We start from the raw sequence: 17978 nt of genomic DNA on the forward strand, positions 1-17978 counted from the left end.
CATACTGAAAAATGGGATTTAAAGATGGGGAAGCACAGTTTGAACTGGAAATTCATAGAGATATGAATATAGTCTTGTTACAATAAGAGGTGTTTTTATACTCACAAGAAACATAAATTATTTTTATATAGCTAGCATGGTAAAAGTTAATTGCACAATATTCCAAAACTCAAAAAAATCCAATGTTTCTACACAGATTCAATGAGTTATCAGCAAACAAGAGACAGATTCCTGTACTTTCCACACAATTACTGTTGTAAGTGAATGTATACTAGTATTGACTATAATTGCCACTGCCAAAAGATGACTAAATGTGTATACAGTATAAAAGTTTTACTGCATGTTTTAAGAGCAGTAAAAATCCTAAAATAATTCAAATGAGAAGATTTGAATGCAACTATATTTTAACACAATATTAGTAAAAAATGTTTCCAGTATTTTGATTTCAGAGACACCTTATCCTCTTTTATGATTTTCACATAGTTTTTGCAATCATTAGCATTAAATTTGTTGACCTAATCTTCTCTTTTCATTATCTCCCTGTCCAGATAAAAATTTGTAGAATATTTAATAGCATTAGGAAAGCTTCTTAGTTTGCAAATTCTTAGGTGAATTCTAAGGAGCATTTTAGTCATTCAAATGAGGTTAGATAGATTCTCTAATATTTTCATAACTCTGAGGTCTCTGTTTCTTTATCTGTAAAATAAGCAAAGTACTGAGGTTTTCTGAGGATGGAGGGTAGGATAAATGCATAAATAAATATTTATGAAGAGTTTAGACAACTTCCCCGCAAAAAAGTGGTAGCAGTTTTTTAAAATATGTATTTTAAAAAATGTTTTTAATGTTTAAAATATTTTTCTCCAGAGTAAATAGTTAACTTGTTTAAAAAGTTCACATTTCTGGCTGGGCGTGGCAGCTCATGCCTGTAATCCCAGCACTTTGGGAGGCCGAGGCAGGCAGATCATGAGGTCAAGAGATCGAGACCATTCTGGCCAACATGGCAAAACCCCATCTCTACTAAAAATACAAAAATTAGCTGGATGTGGTGGCACATGCCTGTAGTCCCAATTACTTGGGAGGCTGAGGCAGGAGAATCACTTGACCCGGGAGGTGGATGTTGCAGTGACCCAAAATCGTGGCACTGCACTCCAGCCTGGCAACAGAGCGAGACTCTGTCTCAAAAAAAAAAAAAAAAAAGTTCACATTTCTTTCCTGCCCACTACTTTGTGCTTCCTTAGAAGGGTAGTACACAGTGATGGGATTTTGTCTTCCAAGATGGCATGCAGCAAAGAAATAAATGGACAAACCTAAAGAAAAATCAAATGGATTTCAAGAAATATCCTGTCTGCTTTCTGTAGGGAGATTCCAGGGAAATTTACTTCAGCGTAGGCAGAATAGCCTAGGGGAATTTTGACTCCTGCATCTATGATTGAAGCTAGTGGAAATGATGACTCCACCGTGCAGCAAGGGAGTTTCTGTATTCCTTTCTGGCGTAAGTAGTTCAGGACAACTCCACAGTGCTGTCCCAACCCTAATGAAGAAACATCCCATGCCAGCGTCTCAGTGGCCTTACATTGAAATGAATCAGCTTTAGAATACCTGGTATACGTGGACCCTCAAAAATAAGCATATCCTTTGGTCTCTGTTTTTGCATTCTCAGCTACATCAAGTCTGAACTTAATCCTGTTGATTCACATAAAGACTGACAAATGATGTATGTGTGCTTGCACACCCACACACACACAAACACACACACACTTCAAGTAAGGAGTCGTGGAGCACCCACAGCTGACTTAATTCAATCCAAATCAAGTGACACCTTGTAACGCTTTTTCTCCCTTTCCTTGCATGAGTTCTTCCCACTTGAAAACACATCAGGCCCCAGAAGGCTCGCAAATATGGTATGCTTCCATCTCAGGAAGCTGGAGTCAACTTATTTTCTAGAGTACTTTTTTTGATTGTTGAAATCTTAATGCAAAAGCCATTATAGTGGCTATTTTGAAATGTGTGCATTGTATAAACTGTATATTTCGCCTCTATTACTGGAAAGCCATTAACAGATCTTGGCTTTTATCCCTGTTCCTCCACATCATGCATGTGAAGACCTTCCGTGGAACTGAAAACCAGTGATCATTTAAGCCAAAATGTCTGCGAGCATAAATCACGTCCTTCCTCAGAAGGCACATGGTATTGTATTCTGGTAGAACACATCATCTACATGACACCCGTTGCTGTTCCCTAGTCGTGCTTTCTTAAGGATTTGTTGGGATTGTGTTTGGTTTGGAAATTTTGCAATTAGAAGAATAAAAATTAAATTTATGAATCAGGATTTAATATAAGCTGCATGTTTTTAAAGGCAATTTAGAGGATGTGGTGGACTGTTTCTTTATTCATTAAATAAAATTGTATTTATTCTCAATTAATTGTTGGGCTTGTTTTGCTTTTTTTTTTTCTTCCACTCTCTTAGTATTCTGTGTTCTGTTATGTGATGTCAGTCAGTTGTGCTCATGAGGGGAGTCATAGGAAAGGCTCAAGAAAACAAACTTTATTGTATTCACAGATCCTAGAAACAGGAGGCATATCACACCATCCAGGGCCACATGGGGAAGCACCAGCTTCGATCAGGAGGCAGAAGGGCCTGGAGCAGGGTGAGAGCCTAGGCCACAGCCCTTATTGGAGTTCCTGTGAGGAAGGCAAGGCAGGGCAGGATTGGCTTGTTTAAATAATTTGGACAGGCTCTAAGGAGAGGTCCCTAGCTACCTGGTATCTGGCCCTGAGATAATTAAGGCAGGTGAATATTACCTCCTGGTATGTACAGGCCAGATCTCTAGATTGGTTAGTCTGCATACTAAAGGCAAGCTTTCCTCTGGGTCCTTTGCTATCCTTAAAAACTGGCCAGCCTTAAGAGGGGCAGTCTCTCTCCAACCAGAAAAGTTTTTTGTTGTTATTGTTTTGTTTTGTTTTAAGAAACAGTCTCATTCTTTCACCCAGGCTGGAGTGCAGTGGTACTCGTAACATCAAACTTCCAGGCTCAAGCAATCCTCCCACTTCAGTCTCCCAAGTAGCTAGGATTACAGGCGCACACCACCACACCCAGCTAACTTTTAAATTTTTTGTAGGGACAGGGTCTTACTATGTTGCCCAGACTGGCCTCAAATCCCAGGCTCAAGTGATCCTCCTGCCTCAGCCTCCCAAAGTTCTGGGATTACAGGAAGAAGCCACCACACCCAGCCCAGAAAGGTTTTTTTAAGTGTTAAAACAGCATAATATACAGAAAATTTTAAAATTAAACAATATACTTAGTATATGAGATGGGTAAATTCTTGTTTTCCAGAACAGTAATTTGCTGCATAACAATGTTTTAGTCAATCACCCATATGACAGTGGTCTGTTAAGCTTTTAACAGAGCTGAAAAATTCCTATCACCTAGTGAATTTGTAGGTAACTGATACGGTTTGGCTCTGTGTCCCCTCCCAAATCTCACTTTGAATTGTAATCCCCATAATCCCCACGTGTCTAGGGCGGGACCAGGTGGAGGTAATTGAATCATGGGAGCAGCTTCCCCCATGCTGTTCTCTTGAAAATGAGTGAGTCTCCCGAGATGTGATGGTTTTATAAGAGTCTGGCTTTTCCCCTGCTGGCACTCATTCTTTCTCCTGCCACCCTGTGAAGAGGTGCCTTCTGCCATGATTGTAAATTTCTTGAGGCCTCCCCAGCCATGTGGAACTGTGAGTCAATTAAACCTCTTCTCTTTATAAGTTACCCGGTCTCTCGTATTTCTTCATAGCAGTGTGAGAATGGACTAATACAGTAACATAACATCATAGCGCAACACATGACTCAACATGTCTGTAGCGATGCTACTATAAACAAACCAACTGCTCTGCCACTCATATATATTCAAACAACTGCACACACAACTAGGTACAGTACATAATACTTGATAATGAAAATAAACAACTATCTTACTGGTTTATGTATCTATTATAACATACTTTTAGAGTATACTTCTTCTACCTGTAAAAAGAATGGGTAACTGTAAAACAGACTCAGGCATGTTCTTCAGGTGGTATTCTAGAAGGCATTGTTATCACAGGAGATGGCTCCAGGCCTGATACCACCCCTGAAGACCTTCCAGTGCGACAAAATGTGGAGGAGGAAGACAGTGACACTGATGACCCTGGCCCTGTGTAGGCCCAGGTTAATGTGTGTTTCTTTCTTTTTTTTTTTTTTTTGAGATGGAGTCTTGCTCTGTCACCCAGGCTGCAGTGCAATGGTGCGATCTCAGCTCACTGCAATCTCCGCCTCCAGGGTTTAAGCGAGTCTCCTGCCTCAGCCTCCTGAGTAGCTGGAACTACAGACATGTGCCACCATGCCCAGTCAATTATTGTATTTTTAGTAGAGGCAGGGTTTCACCATGTTGGCCAGGCTGGGCTGCCCTCAGATGATCCACCCAACTCAGCCCTCTAAAGTGCTGGGATTACAGGCATGAGCCACCATGTCCGGCCATTAATGTGTGTTTCTATGTCTTAGTTTTTAACAAAAAAAGTTTAAAAAGTAAAAAAATTTAAAAAATAAAAATTAAATTTTAATTTAAAAAAATTGTATAGAATAAGAATAGAAATAAAATATTTTTGTATAGCTGCACAGTGTGTTTGTGTTTTAAGCAACGTGCTTTTACAAGAGTCAAAAAGTTTGAAAATGTAAAAAAATCACCAATAAGCTGAGGTTAATTTATTATTAAAGAAAGAAAATATTTTATACATTGAGTGTAGCCTAAGTGTACAGTGTTTATAAAGTCTGCAGTGCTGTACAGTAATGCCCTAGGCTTTCACATTCACTCACCATTCACTCACTGGCTCAGCAAGAGTAGCTTCCATTCCTGCAAGCTCCATTCATGGTAAGTGCTCTATATAGGTGTGCCATTTTTTATCTTTTATACTGTATTTTTGCTGTACCTTTTCTATGTTTGGAAACACAAATAATTACCATTGTGTTACAATGTTCCACAGTATTCAGTACAGTAACATGCTGCACAGGTTTATAAACTAGGAGCTATAGGCTATACCATATAGCCTAGGTGTATAGCAGGCTAGACCATCTAGTTTGTGTAAGTACACTCTATGATGTTCATACAATGATGAAATCACCTAACAATGCATTTCTCAGAATGTATGCCCATTGTTGAGCGATGTATGACTGTTGTCTTTCAGCTTCGGTATTTTGGGGATACACTATTCATCTGAAATAGCAATCTAAAAATCCTATGTAAATTCAATATAATACTTGTTAACATTTGTAACCACTAGTATATGTATAACCAGAGAAGGAAAAAGGTGTACATATGCAACAACAGATCATATATTTATAGTCTTATATGTACTTTGAAATTTCTGGCCAGGCGCGGTGGCTCACACCTGTAATCCCAGCACTTTGGGAAACCGAGATGGGCGGAACACGAGGTCAGGAGATCGAGACCATCCTGGCTAACATGGTGAAACCCCATCTCTGCTAAAAATACAAAAAATTAGCCGGACATGATGGCAGGCACCTGTAGTCCCAGCTACTCGGGAGGCTGAGGCATGAGAATGGCACGAACCCAGGAGGCGGAGTTTGCAGTGAGCCGAGATTGCACCACTGCACTCCAGCCTGGGCAACAGAGCGAGACACTGTCTTAAAAAAAAAAAGAAAGAAAGAAATTTCTTTCACCCATAGGTGTAGAAAAGAGATACCATCAGTGATGTCTAGATGGAGAGTAGATACTAGCCAAATTCAGTACCAAAATAGCACTTTGCTTTTACTGTAATATGGCAAAATTTAAGTGAATTGAGCCTTAATTGTTGAATCCTGCAGCTCCACTAACCACAACCTAAATACAACCCCATCTGGGGCATATCTAGCAGAAATTTTAGATCTTCATTAGTATAAATGTCAACTCATTAAGAAACTGGCTATATTGGATGTTTAGCCTCATCTTCTTAAGAACTACAAATAGAAAGTATAAGAAGTCAGTAAAACCAGTTTTTGGTAATGAGATTAATGCTGGATTGTTCCATCTTTTTTTGTTTTTGTTTTTGTGTTTGAGACAGGATCTCACTCTGACACCCAGGCTGGAGTGATGAGGCACAATCATAGCTCACTGCAACCTGGAACTCCTGGACTCAAGCAATCCTCCCCCAACTCAGCCTCCAGAGTAGTTGGGACTACAGATGCACACCACCACACCTGGCTAATTTTTTTGTAGAGATAGAGTCTCACTTTGCTGCCCAGGCTGGTCTTGAATTCCTGGCCTCAAGTTATCCTCCTGCCTCAGGCTCCCAAAGTGCCGGGATTACAGGAATGAGCCACGGTGCCCAGTCACCTTTCCCATCTTGATAGTCCTGTTCATTTGTATGTGGTTCTTCAAGAGTTCTGACCTTGGGGTTTGGGAGCTCAGTCTCTAGCCTGCACCCAGGGAGAGCCCACATATAATAATAGCTAGTTAAACTTTCAGAGGAGGTCTTCCTTTATTATTTAATGCCCTTCTCTTAGGAGCTTTTATAGCACATATCCCTGGTACTACACTATTGAAGGATTCGGCTAAACTCTGTTTAGGACTACTTATTGATTAGAACATGTGTGTTCTCTTTTGGTTGTCTAGCTAAGGACAAGAATGGTGTCACATAAGACTGGGTATGTGTAGGTACTTGATAATATTTGTTGATTTGTTGAAAAAAGGGAGCACAGATACAAAAATATTTTTGAATTTTAATGTCTTGTCAAACCAGAAAGAAAATGAATTTTCGAGATGAACAGTATAAAATACTATAGCAAGTTTTAGGTTGCTTGGTAATCTAAATTCGATTACATATCATGATAGATGAATCTTGACTGCAGAAAGATTTTATACTTGGTTTTATCTGAGCTCCTACTTCATAAACCACAATGGATCTCTCAACATACAGTTTGAAGAGTTTCATCAAAGATTGGATTTTATCACTGAGGCTCATTTACTGTTCCCTCAAATGTCTTCCAGGAAAAAAAAAAATAGTACATTGAGTGGAGTGGAAAGTTTAGAAATTTGGCAAGAGCTAAGTTGCTTCCAGAAATCTTCAAAACACAGAAGCAGACAGCTAAAGGCTTAATATTTAAAAGACAGACTCCCATTCTTTTGCAGGAGTGAGGTTAGGGAAGAAGTATGAGATTAGAATCCCATCATTTTAATTAAATTGTTTTATTTCTTAAGAAAGTGTTGTTAAATTAGTAGCCAAAAATGAAATATCTGTTGAAAAAATAATTTTTTTCTGTGGAAAGCCCTATACTAGAAGCCATAGACAAATAATGAAAAGCACACTACTCTTTCACAAGGTACTTACAGTTCAGAGAGGGAGATGTGACACCCTACCTGGAAAATAACTAATGATCTTAATATATTTTTGAGATGTTCTCTGACAAAAGCACCGATTTTGCTCATTCTCAAACTCTGCACACTTACTGGAGTTATTAATGAAGCTTTTCAGGAGATCTGAGTAAGTAGACTATTGTGCCCTAATAGCGAGGAAGGCAAATGCCTTGATTCTTGCTATTGACCCAAGTGCATACTGCAGAGTGGAGTTGTGACTAGAAAGGGGTCCTGGCATCATCACTTCTAGAATAGTGTTGTTTGTCTGCTAGATTACACAGCGTCTTTTAAGAGTTGTTGAAGTCAAGAGGTTAAACATTTCACTATCGAATTTGCAGTTTCTAAATTTTCAGTTTACTATCAAATTTGCAGGAAGCAAAGTTCTGAGCTCTCCTCTGTTTCTTATTAACAGATATCACCTGGAAAGGGAAATGCAGCTTCAAACTCCCTAAGGGCTTCTGAAAATACACTTGTGATTTTTTTTTTTTTTTTTTAGACGGAGTTTTGCTCTTATTGCCAAGGCTGGAGTGCAATGGCACAATTCGGCTCACTGCAACCTCCACTTCCTAGGTTCAAGCGATACTCCTACCTCAGCTTCCCGAGTAGCTGGGATTAGAGGCATATGCCACCACGCCTGGCTAATTTTGTATTTTTAGTAGAGATAGGGTTTCATCATGTTGGTCAGGCTGGTCTCGAACTTCTAACCTCAGGTGATCCACCTGCCTCGGCCTCCCAAAGTACTGAGATTACAGGCATGAGCCACTGCGCCTGGCCCACTTGTGATTTTTTTAAGTGTAAATGTAGGTATGGGCTGGGGAAGACACTTTCCCTCATTACAAACCAAATGGATTTTGATAGGGATAACTAAGAAAATAAAAATTGTAATAAAGTCTGTAGATAAACTGCGAAGAGGCAGCTGTGTCTGAGATTAGACTTTGGAATCCAAAATAAAAGAGTTTTGGGAGTGATTGGTGTTTTTTGTTGACTTGTGACAAGACAAATTCCAAATGCATAGATAACTTAGAGTCCTGCTTTTCCTAATTATGAGTAAGACATTCTCCCAAATGCATGTACCACTCTTCACCAAGTCACTCGTTACATGAAGGGCTTGGTTTATTCATGCAATGGTTAAGCAAATTAATAAAAGTAATTCAGATCAATACCATGTTTATTATTTTGCTCCCATTTTGATTGGTCTTGATGATAGTGAAGCCCTCATTGTCCAGCTTGTACTGATTAAAAGGAAATCACTTCCGGCCGGGCGCAGTGGCTCATGCCTGTAATCCCAGCACTTTGGGAGGCCAAGGAGGGCAGATCACAAGGTCAGGAGATCGAGACCATCCTGGCTAACACGGTGAAACCCTGTCTCTACTAAAAATGCCAAAAAAAAATTAGCCGGGCATGGTGGCGGGCGCCTGTAGTCCCAGCTACTCGGGAGGCGTGGACCCGGGAGGCGGAGCTTGCAGTGAGCCGAGATCGCGCCACTGCACTCCAGCCTGGGCGACAGAGCGAGATTCTGTCTGAAAAAAAAAAAGAAAATCACTTCCAAAGGCAATATTTTTTATTTATGTGTTAGTTTTAGAAATACATGTGCGTATTCCTGTATATATGTGTATATATACATTACTGTATACATATAACTACATACATTTGGGTACTTGTAAGGACTTAGTAATCTGCTTAATGTGGGTAATAAAATATTGAGGAACTGTGTATCTAGTTACTTAAAAGCTAAATATTTCACTTTAATCTTTTAAAAAATCAACAAAAAATTTACAAGTTGACAGAGAAAATGTTCAAATTAATTACATGTACTCTCATCAGCTTTTTGAGGAAGTACTACAAAGCAGCACATTCGTTTATTGGTCGTATTAGGTTTAAACATTCCACATCTTTGCTCAGGGAAGCATTCTATATCATCACCTCCAAAGAGTTCTTTAGCACCATCAGGAAACTGGCAAGGTAGTTAGCATGAAAAACAAATCCACGTTTTTATTTATATTTTATAAAATCTATATTTAATAATGTGTACACAGTTTAAAAAAATACAGACCACCGATACCCATGTACTGTACCCCGAAAAAAAAAAGTGTTTCTACTTCATGCATGCACACACAATGCACTAAAGCAAAAACGCATTTACACAACAGGAAGGTAGCTCTATTGTGAGCAAACACAAGTAATGGATACCGTAACTTCACCTGAACAGGACAAACTCACAAAGTTTAAGAAAGTGATTATTTCTCTGAGGACTGGAACAGAATAGCCTAATCCTATTTTTTTTCCTAAGATTGTTTTCCCCCAGAGTAGCCCAGAAAAGGGGAAAGGGGGCATTATTTCCACAGCAATCAACCCATTCACAAGATCCATTAATGAAATCTACAAAATAGGAGGAGGGGAAAAGAAAGGCAATTAAATTATTGCGTCCATAGGTCTGATGATGCAAATAAAGGTAATCTGAGAATTGACTGATTTTCCTCGAGGAACGCATTCTTAGAATCCGGGGCTGCCGGAGGCTTCTGGGCTACTTGGGGCAGGGCCGCGGCTCGGAGCGGCTGCCGGGCATCCACCGCCGCGGAGGCGCGCGCCCTAGGTGGCCATCTGGAAGGGCTCGGGCTGGAAGCCGAAGAGTCTCTGGCTGTACAGCTCGCTCTCGCCAGGCAGCTTCGCGCCCGGGAACTGGAGGTAGTGGTCGCGGCCGAAGTGCTCACAGTGGAGACCCACCCAGTCCCGCTCCGAGCCGAATCGCTCGGCCTCGGCCAGGATCCGGGTCAGAGCCATGATGTAGCTCAGCGCCATCTGCAGGGTCTCGTACTTGGACAGCTTTTTATCCTGGCCCCACTGGGGAACCACCCTCCGTAAGCGGTCGAAGGCCGTGTTGAGCCCCTGCATGCGGCGGCGCTCGCGCGCGTTGGCCGCCAGGCGCCTGCGCGCCGCGCTCTCCAGCCGCCCGGCCCCGGAGCACGTGCCCGCGCACTCGGCGCCGCCCGCGCACGGGGGTGCAACGCGCGCTCCCGCCAGCGGGCCGCCGGGTTTGCAGGACTTCATCCCTGGCCCCAAGCAGCGAGGCGCCAACCTCGCACGCACGCCCGCTCAGGACCTGCGCGTGGGCTGGTTTCTCGAGCCGCTTCCCAACGTGGCTCTCTGAGCAAATAAGTCATAAACAAAGCAACTCACGTGCAATCAAATAGTTTACAGGGCGGAGTGCGGGACTCGGCCTTCTGTCCTACTGGATGACCAGGCTGATCTCTCTTCACTTGCCCAAATTTAGGGGAAATTGAGATGCTCAAGAGAAAGTCATTTTCTCAACGTGAAGTTGAAAAAGAGAAGGAAACCTTCTGCAGCAGAGTTTGGTGTGGCTGGTTCGAGGAAGGCCTTTCAAGTCCTCTGGGAAAGCCTGAGACTCCTTTGCAGGAAGATGAACTCTTTCCCGAAGCTCAGGGAAGGAGCGCTTTTAGCGCAGTAGCTGTCGGAGAGTGCGGGATGAGCCTTGGAGGGAGGAGAATTTATAGCAGAGAGCTGAAGGAGGGAACAGGTGGTGGCAGGTGGGCGGGCGTCCCTCGGCTTCTATCTCAGCACCTTCCTACCCTGGGAACTGCGGGGAGGAGGGGGCGACTCACAGCAAAATCCTGACATTACAGCCTTAGTCTGTTGAAGTTTCTCCAAAGCTATGTCCAACACTAACTAACACACCATCTGGAGTGGCCTGGCTGTCCCCAAAAGAATAACAAGGTGGGGGTTGGGGCAGAGCTTGGTCTATCTTTTCCCATATCAGTGGGCAGCTTACGTGTCAAAAACTTAACCGAGGATTTGTAAATTATTAGAAATCATCTGTGTGAAGATGTCGGTTTTGGCATTATGAGATACATCGGGACTGTAGCATAAGATGATGTAGCTTTGTTGAGAAGTGTGACAATTTTGCATAACGCTGATCTAATATACTGACACTTTAATTTTAGTTATTAAGTAAATTGGAACAAATTAGCAGGTTCCAATATTATTGCAGACATGGAATTTTACTGTGCAAATAATTTGGCTGTTTTCTATGAAAGAATTATTATAACATATCAAAAGATATTAACGTGTGTATAACACTTTATATTATTCTAATTATATAATTGGGTTGCTTGAGTTCAGATACTTAGGCAAATTAATTCAGTATTTATACTTCATTTCCCGTGCCACAGGTTCATAAATGTTTGTGGGAAATGCACTGAGATGATAACTAATCATTTAATCATTTAACATTTAAATCAAAGAAAACTAATCATAATGCACATTTTTGTGCAAAATGAGAACATCTAAGTAACTTGTGAGGTTTTAAAAAATAGTTCCTAAAGCACAATTTTTGAAAATAGTTTGTATCTTTGAACATTTCAGTTGTGTCAACTGCCCCCTGGAGTAATAGCAAAGCATGATTTCTGCTATTGATAATGACGATCTGCTAGTGTATGTTCTAGTGTAACTGTTGTGTGCACAGTACTATTTCCTGTTTCTCTTCAAGTTATGCTTTCATTGCCTTTGGTACTCAGGTTACAATCTCATCAATCCTGGGTACTCTGGATAATGAGCCAGAAAACTACCTCCAAATAGGTTCAATCCAGAATCCTTACTGGATTCTTTAGGAAGAGCAAGTATGCTCTTTCTCCTTTTGAGATATGGACATGTCAGCATTATTCTCAAATATGTTTATTTAATTAAAGTATCAACAAACTGTCACAAACCAGGAGTCTTTTAACCGTGACTTGCTTTCCCCACCATTGCTCAGACTATAACCCCATTGTGACTGCCCTGACTCCAAGTCCTGTCTTCCCATAAATAGTTGATTAATCCCCCAGCTGAAGCAATGACAATGAAATGAAGTTGAATGACAGGAAGACAATAGGAAGCAATTGAACATTAATAATCTCCAGCATGACAGATGTTGAACACAGACTTTTGCATGGAGCCACTCAGCTCTGTTACTTTGAGTCATAACAGTCTTGGTTGGGAACAGCAGTCCTGTGACAGAAAAAACTATGTTATATAGTCATCAAAATGTCAAATATATTTTTCTGTGTTTCTGAGGAATTCTGCCCTATTAATGCTGTTGTTCTTCATATTCATTTACTTCATCCCTTTCCTCCAAAGAGCTCCCTCTGTGCTGCTCTGTGGAATGTTTCTCTGCAAAATGGACTGTACATTTGTTCTGGACATTATTGTCCAAAGTGCTAATGAGATGTATGATTTTGCAGGCCACGTACCCAGGATTGATGAGATTGTAGCCCGAGTACCAAAGACAATGAAAGCATAACTTGAAGAGAAACAGGAAATAGTACTGTGCACACAACAGTTATATTAGAACATAAACTAGCAGATACCTGTGATATGAAGTTGATCCAAGGGTAGAGAGAATTGCTGCAATAAAGGGTTTTAGAGGGCATGTTTAAGACATTTCCCAAATGTATTCTGAAAGACATTATTAGTATGAAAAAGATGCTTCTGGGGGAAAGGGTTCCATTGTCAAATAAATTTGGGAAACATTATCTGCTGTCTTCCTCTTGGAGAGTCATGAAGCAAAATTGGCACAGTAAAGTTTCTGAGAAATCCTGGAGTAAAGAAACCTATTGACTCCAGCATTTCTGAGACCTCCTTGAACACAGGACCCTCTTATCCTAGAAAGATCTATTGACAAAGTTCCTTGGCTGAGTACAGTGGCTCATGCCTATAATCCTAGCACTTTGGGAGGCCAAGGCAGGAGGATTGCTTCAGCCCAGCCTAGGCAATATAGTGAGACCCTATCTCTGTGAAAAATGTTGTAAAAATGTTAGCCAGGTGTGGTGGCATGCACCTGTAGTCCCAGCTACTTGGGAGGCTGAAGTGTGAGAATCACTTGAGTCTGGGAGATGGAGGCTGCAGTGAGCAGTGATCACCACTGCACTCCAGCCTGGGCAACAAAGTATGACCCTGTCTCAAAACAAAGTTCCTTGGACAGTTTTTCTAACCTGCTCTAGTACATTTAATTTATTTTATTTTATTTTACTTTATGTATTTATTTATGTATTTATTGCAATGGAGTTTCACTCTTTTTGCCCAGGCTGGAGTGCAGTGGTGCGATCTCAGCTCACTGCAACCTCCACCTCCCAAGTTCAAGTGATTCTCCTGCCTCAGCCTCCCAAATAGCTGAATTTACAGGCGTGCGCCACCACACCTGGCTAATTTTGTATCTTTAGTAGAGACGGGGTTTCACCATGTTGGCCAGGCTGGTCTCAAACTCTTGACCTCAGGTGATCCACCCGCCTCGGCCTCCCAAAGTGCTGGAATTACAGGCGTGAGCCACCATGCTCAGCCATCATTCATTTTACAGAGGAGAAGGAGACTGAAATCTAGAGACTGAACATTGTACTAAAAGGCACTGAGCAATTTAATGATTAGATTAAGGCAAGAAGTCAAATCTCCTGTATACCTTCATTTTAGAGGCTTTAAAATTATAAGATCACTTAATACAAGCCCCTCATTTTGCAATGGGCCAACTGATATCTACCAGTGACTTCCCAGTCAGACAAGTCACTAATAAAATTTTCAGTAATAGGATTAGCAATTTTGTGCATAAAGCACAGTATCAGTTATTTTATAACCCTAGTGTCTAGCACACTAGACACTAGAAAATAAGTAGTCAGTAAATAACCTGGAATGAGTGACTGGAACAATAAACTAGATAAATGATAGATGCTGGCCAGAATGAGCACATTCCTCTTGAATAACCCAGACAATGATTCATGTTCCCTCACCTGTAGGGAACGGGAGCTAGCTGCACATTTTGAATGCAGAATGACTTCTTAAAAAACAGGCTGGGTGCAGTGGCCCACACCATCCTTTGAGCACAGGAATTCGAGACCAGCCTATGCAACATGTAAGGCCCTGTCTCTACAGAAATAAAATTAATTAGCTGGGAGTAATGGAGAATCCCTGTAGTACAAGTTACTTGGGAGGCTAAGTAAGGGAGGACAGCTTGAGTGTAGGAGGTCAAGGTCAAGACTGCAGTGAACTATGATTGCACCACTGAATCCAGCCTGGGTGGCAGAGCAAGACCCTGTCTCAAAAAAAAAAAAAAAAAAAAAAAAATTCCATAGCTTTTTGGGCCAGAAGAATATGTATGTCAGACTAATTTCCACAGTGTTTCCATACTGAATATATGATCCTACCAGTTCAATTGGTGGTTACCATACATCTGGTGGTTGGCCAGAAATCAAAACTGGCAGATGGAGATAAGGAGATGGCAGGAATTGGGGGTGGGCCCAGGGAAGGAGTTTACACATGCAGAAGGAATAGAAAAATAGAAAATATTATTTTAGAGGTAAAAGATCCATGGTTAGAAATTATTACATAAAATGTGTAGAATAGGTTTAAGGGTAAACATTCCTTTATTATCCAAAACTGTGTTTAATTTTTAAGATGAAAGCTCTGAAACACACACACACAATTAAAAGAGAGAAAGGAAAACACTTGGCAAAAAATATTAATTCTGAAATTTGCAGAGAAAACTATGGATATTGAAGACTGAGACTTCATTATGGAGAGTGTAGCAGTCAGGAGACTCTGGGTCCCCTAGAGACTAAGAGGAAAGCCAACAAAGGACAAAGGAACAATGAAGCTGAGGTCCACTCCTGTTTTATTGAAAACCAAAAGTGCAGTGTGTTAACAGTTCCTATAGCTTTATTTACTTATTTGTTTCTTTATTTAAAGGTGGAATCTGACTCTGTCTTCTGGGCTGGAGTGCAGTGGTATGATCTTGGCTCATTGCAATCTCTGCCTCCTGGGTTCCAGCAGTTCTCCTGCTTCAGCCTCCTGAGTAGCTGGGGTTACATGCGTGCTCTACCACACCCAGCTAATTTTTGTATTTTTAGTAGAGATGGTGTTTCACCATGTTGACCAGGCTGGTCTCAAACTCCTGACTTCAGTGATCTGCCCGCCTCGGCCACCCAAAGTTCTGAGATTACAGGCATGAGCCACTGTGCCCAGCCAAGTTCCTGTAGCTTTATAATGTCCTGCGTAGTTACTAGGAGGAGAAAAACCCGCAAAAGGATTGAAGGACTGATATGCTTAGAGAGAGGAAGGGAGAGGCCAAATCTTGTACCTCTGCTCCCTGCCACTCAAAGGCCCAGGGAAGAGAAAAGCCAGTGAAGGACAGAAAGAAGGGACAGGGACTAATCATGAGGTCAAGAGAAAGATGACAGCAATGGGGGGCCCTGTCCCAGGTCTCCGCAGTGATCAATCACCAGAAAAATCCAAGCTCACCAAAGGACCCCAGGAGGTTCTCCAGCTTCCGGTCACTTGGCACACTGCTGGAGAATTCTGGCTAGGCACTTTGATTTAGACTCTAGTTGCCATGAGCCAGACCGACTTGCACAGTTTGCCCTCTGCCTTCACTCTTCTTGCTAGTGGATCTTAGAGTCCTGTTGGCACTGTGGCTAAACATAACACCATCTTTGGAGTCCATTTTGAATCCTGGACCCCCCAGCAACTAGCTGAGCTGTATGCTCTTACACAAGTCACTTCTCCTGTTTCTCCACCTGCAAGGTAGGAGTCATAATACCTACCTCATAGGGGAGATCGCATTAAATAAGACTGGGCCTGCAAAGGACCCTGCCTGGTCCCTAAGAAAGTCACCTTTTAAATGACAGCGAGGATTACATATTATGAATGTTTTTTTTAAAAAAAAAAAAGATAATAAAAATGAACTTGGCATCAGTTTCTGAAGATTTTGAATTAAATGAATAATTTTTGAAACTTTTATACATCGAACTATAAAGTCATGATATGAATCTCGGTTGTATGATCTTGGCCAACTTAACTTCTCTATGCCTCTCATGTTATATGTAAAAGAGGAGTAGTAATAGTATAATCAATCTCATACGATAGGATTAAATTAGTTTCTCTTTGTAAAGCACTTAGATCTATGCCTGGCATACAATTAAATGTAATATAGCTGCTTGCTTAAATAAACAAAATAACCTGCTGCAATTTTCCAGGATATGGAATAGCCACCCACTCCTGCTCATTTTTGCTTCAATTTTCTGCTCTTGAATGCTGGTACCTTAAGGAGAACAGGGACAGGGAGAGAAGGGAAAATTCAAATAAGTTCATTTTGCCTTTGATATTGGAGCAATCTGGTTTGAAATGTCAGAGACTGGCCAGGTGCCGTGGCTCACGCCTGTAATCCAAGCACTTTGGGAGGCTGATACGGGTAGATCACCTGAGGTCAGGAGTTCGAGACCAGCCTGGCCAACATGGCGAAACCCTGTCTCTACAAAAAAACTACAAAAATTAACGGGGCATGGTGGCACAGGCCTGTAGTCCCCACTACTCGGGAGGTTGAGGCGGGAGAATCGCATGAACCTGGAAAGCAGAGGTTGCAGTGAGCCGAGATCATGCCACTGCACTCCAGCCTGGGCGACAGAGCACGATTCCATCTCAAAAAAAAAAAAAAAAAAAAAAAGTCAGTGACAGAAGCCAAAAGGCTGCTCAGGGAAAGCCTTACTTGTTAGTAAGTTTAGTAATTTCGTTAGAGTTTGAGGTTCAGTTTTACAGTTGTAGACATATATTTTAAAATGTTCATTTTCAGGGGATGCTCTAATTGTCCAGTGACTGAAATATCTGCATTTACCATCCAGGCCCCTTCCTTCTTGGTACTGAGGTATTTGAGAAGACAAATTGACAATCATGATGTTGCTTTATGCATATAGAACCAGAACAAAGGGAATGGGTCTTAAGGATGTGCTAAGCTTTTTGTGACATACTTAGGCTGAAAGCTACATTTCTCAGAATGCTTTTCCCTGTGTGGCTCCAGATTTGAGTTGGGCAAACGAGCAGTTGCATGAGCTATGGGAGGCATAAGTAAAGTCACCAAACTCTGGAGATGACGGCAGGTTGAGGGACAGGAGAGACAGACACAGAGATGCAGATGGAGCCGTTTGTGCTTATCTTCTCTTATTCCACATCCAGCACACACCCTCTCGACTGTTGGCCCTGCTGAGCAACAGCAGCCCCAGGCCCGCCACCAGATGCTTCATGTGAACTCAAGGAGGTGGCAGCCACAGAGCACCTGACTTCTCTGTCACCTCCCTGCCCTTGCTTCAGCAGCTGGACATCCCTGGCTTCCGGAGTCCTTGCATGCTCGGATTCATTCACCCAAGCCAGTGCTGCTTAGGGACTCTCATCCAATCCTCCAACAACTTCTTTTTTTGTTTGTTTGTTTGTTGTTGTTGTTGTTGTTGTTGTTGTTGGAGATGGAGACTTGCTGTCGCCCAGGCTGGAGTGCAGTGGTGCGATCTCGGCTCACAGCAACCTCCACTTCCGAGTTCAAGCAACTCTCCTGTCTCAGCCTCCCAAGTAACTGGAATTACAAGCGTGCACCACCACGTCCAGCTAATTTTTGTGTTTTTAGTAGAGATGGAGTTTCACTATGTTGGCCAGGCTGGTCTCTAACTCCTGACCTCAGATGTTCCGCCCAACTGGGCCTCCCAAAGTGCTGGGATTGCAGGCGTGAGCCACTGTGCCCGGCCAGCAACTTCTTTTTTGGACCTTTATGTCCCTAGCTCCTCTCCCAATTGTGTAA

General features: G+C 41.8%; 1 protein-coding gene across 1 annotated transcript; it reads right to left on the reverse strand.

Moving 5' to 3' along the window:
* Positions 1-9350: 9350 nt before the first annotated feature.
* On the reverse strand, positions 9351-11194 carry ATOH7 (atonal bHLH transcription factor 7). The gene has a single exon (XM_003903869.4). The coding sequence runs from the start codon at positions 10427-10429 to the stop codon at positions 9971-9973; it is 459 nt and encodes a 152-aa protein (XP_003903918.1). The 5' UTR covers positions 10430-11194; the 3' UTR covers positions 9351-9970.
* Positions 11195-17978: the final 6784 nt, after the last annotated feature.

Source organism: Papio anubis, chromosome 11, assembly GCF_008728515.1.
Source record: "Papio anubis isolate 15944 chromosome 11, Panubis1.0, whole genome shotgun sequence".
NCBI classification, from domain to species: Eukaryota; Metazoa; Chordata; class Mammalia; order Primates; family Cercopithecidae; genus Papio; species Papio anubis.

Excerpts from the sequence above, each read along its gene's own strand:
- ATOH7 (XM_003903869.4), bottom strand. The coding sequence starts at position 10,429 with ATGAAGTCCTGCAAACCCGGCGGCCCGCTGGCGGGAGCGCGCGTTGCA.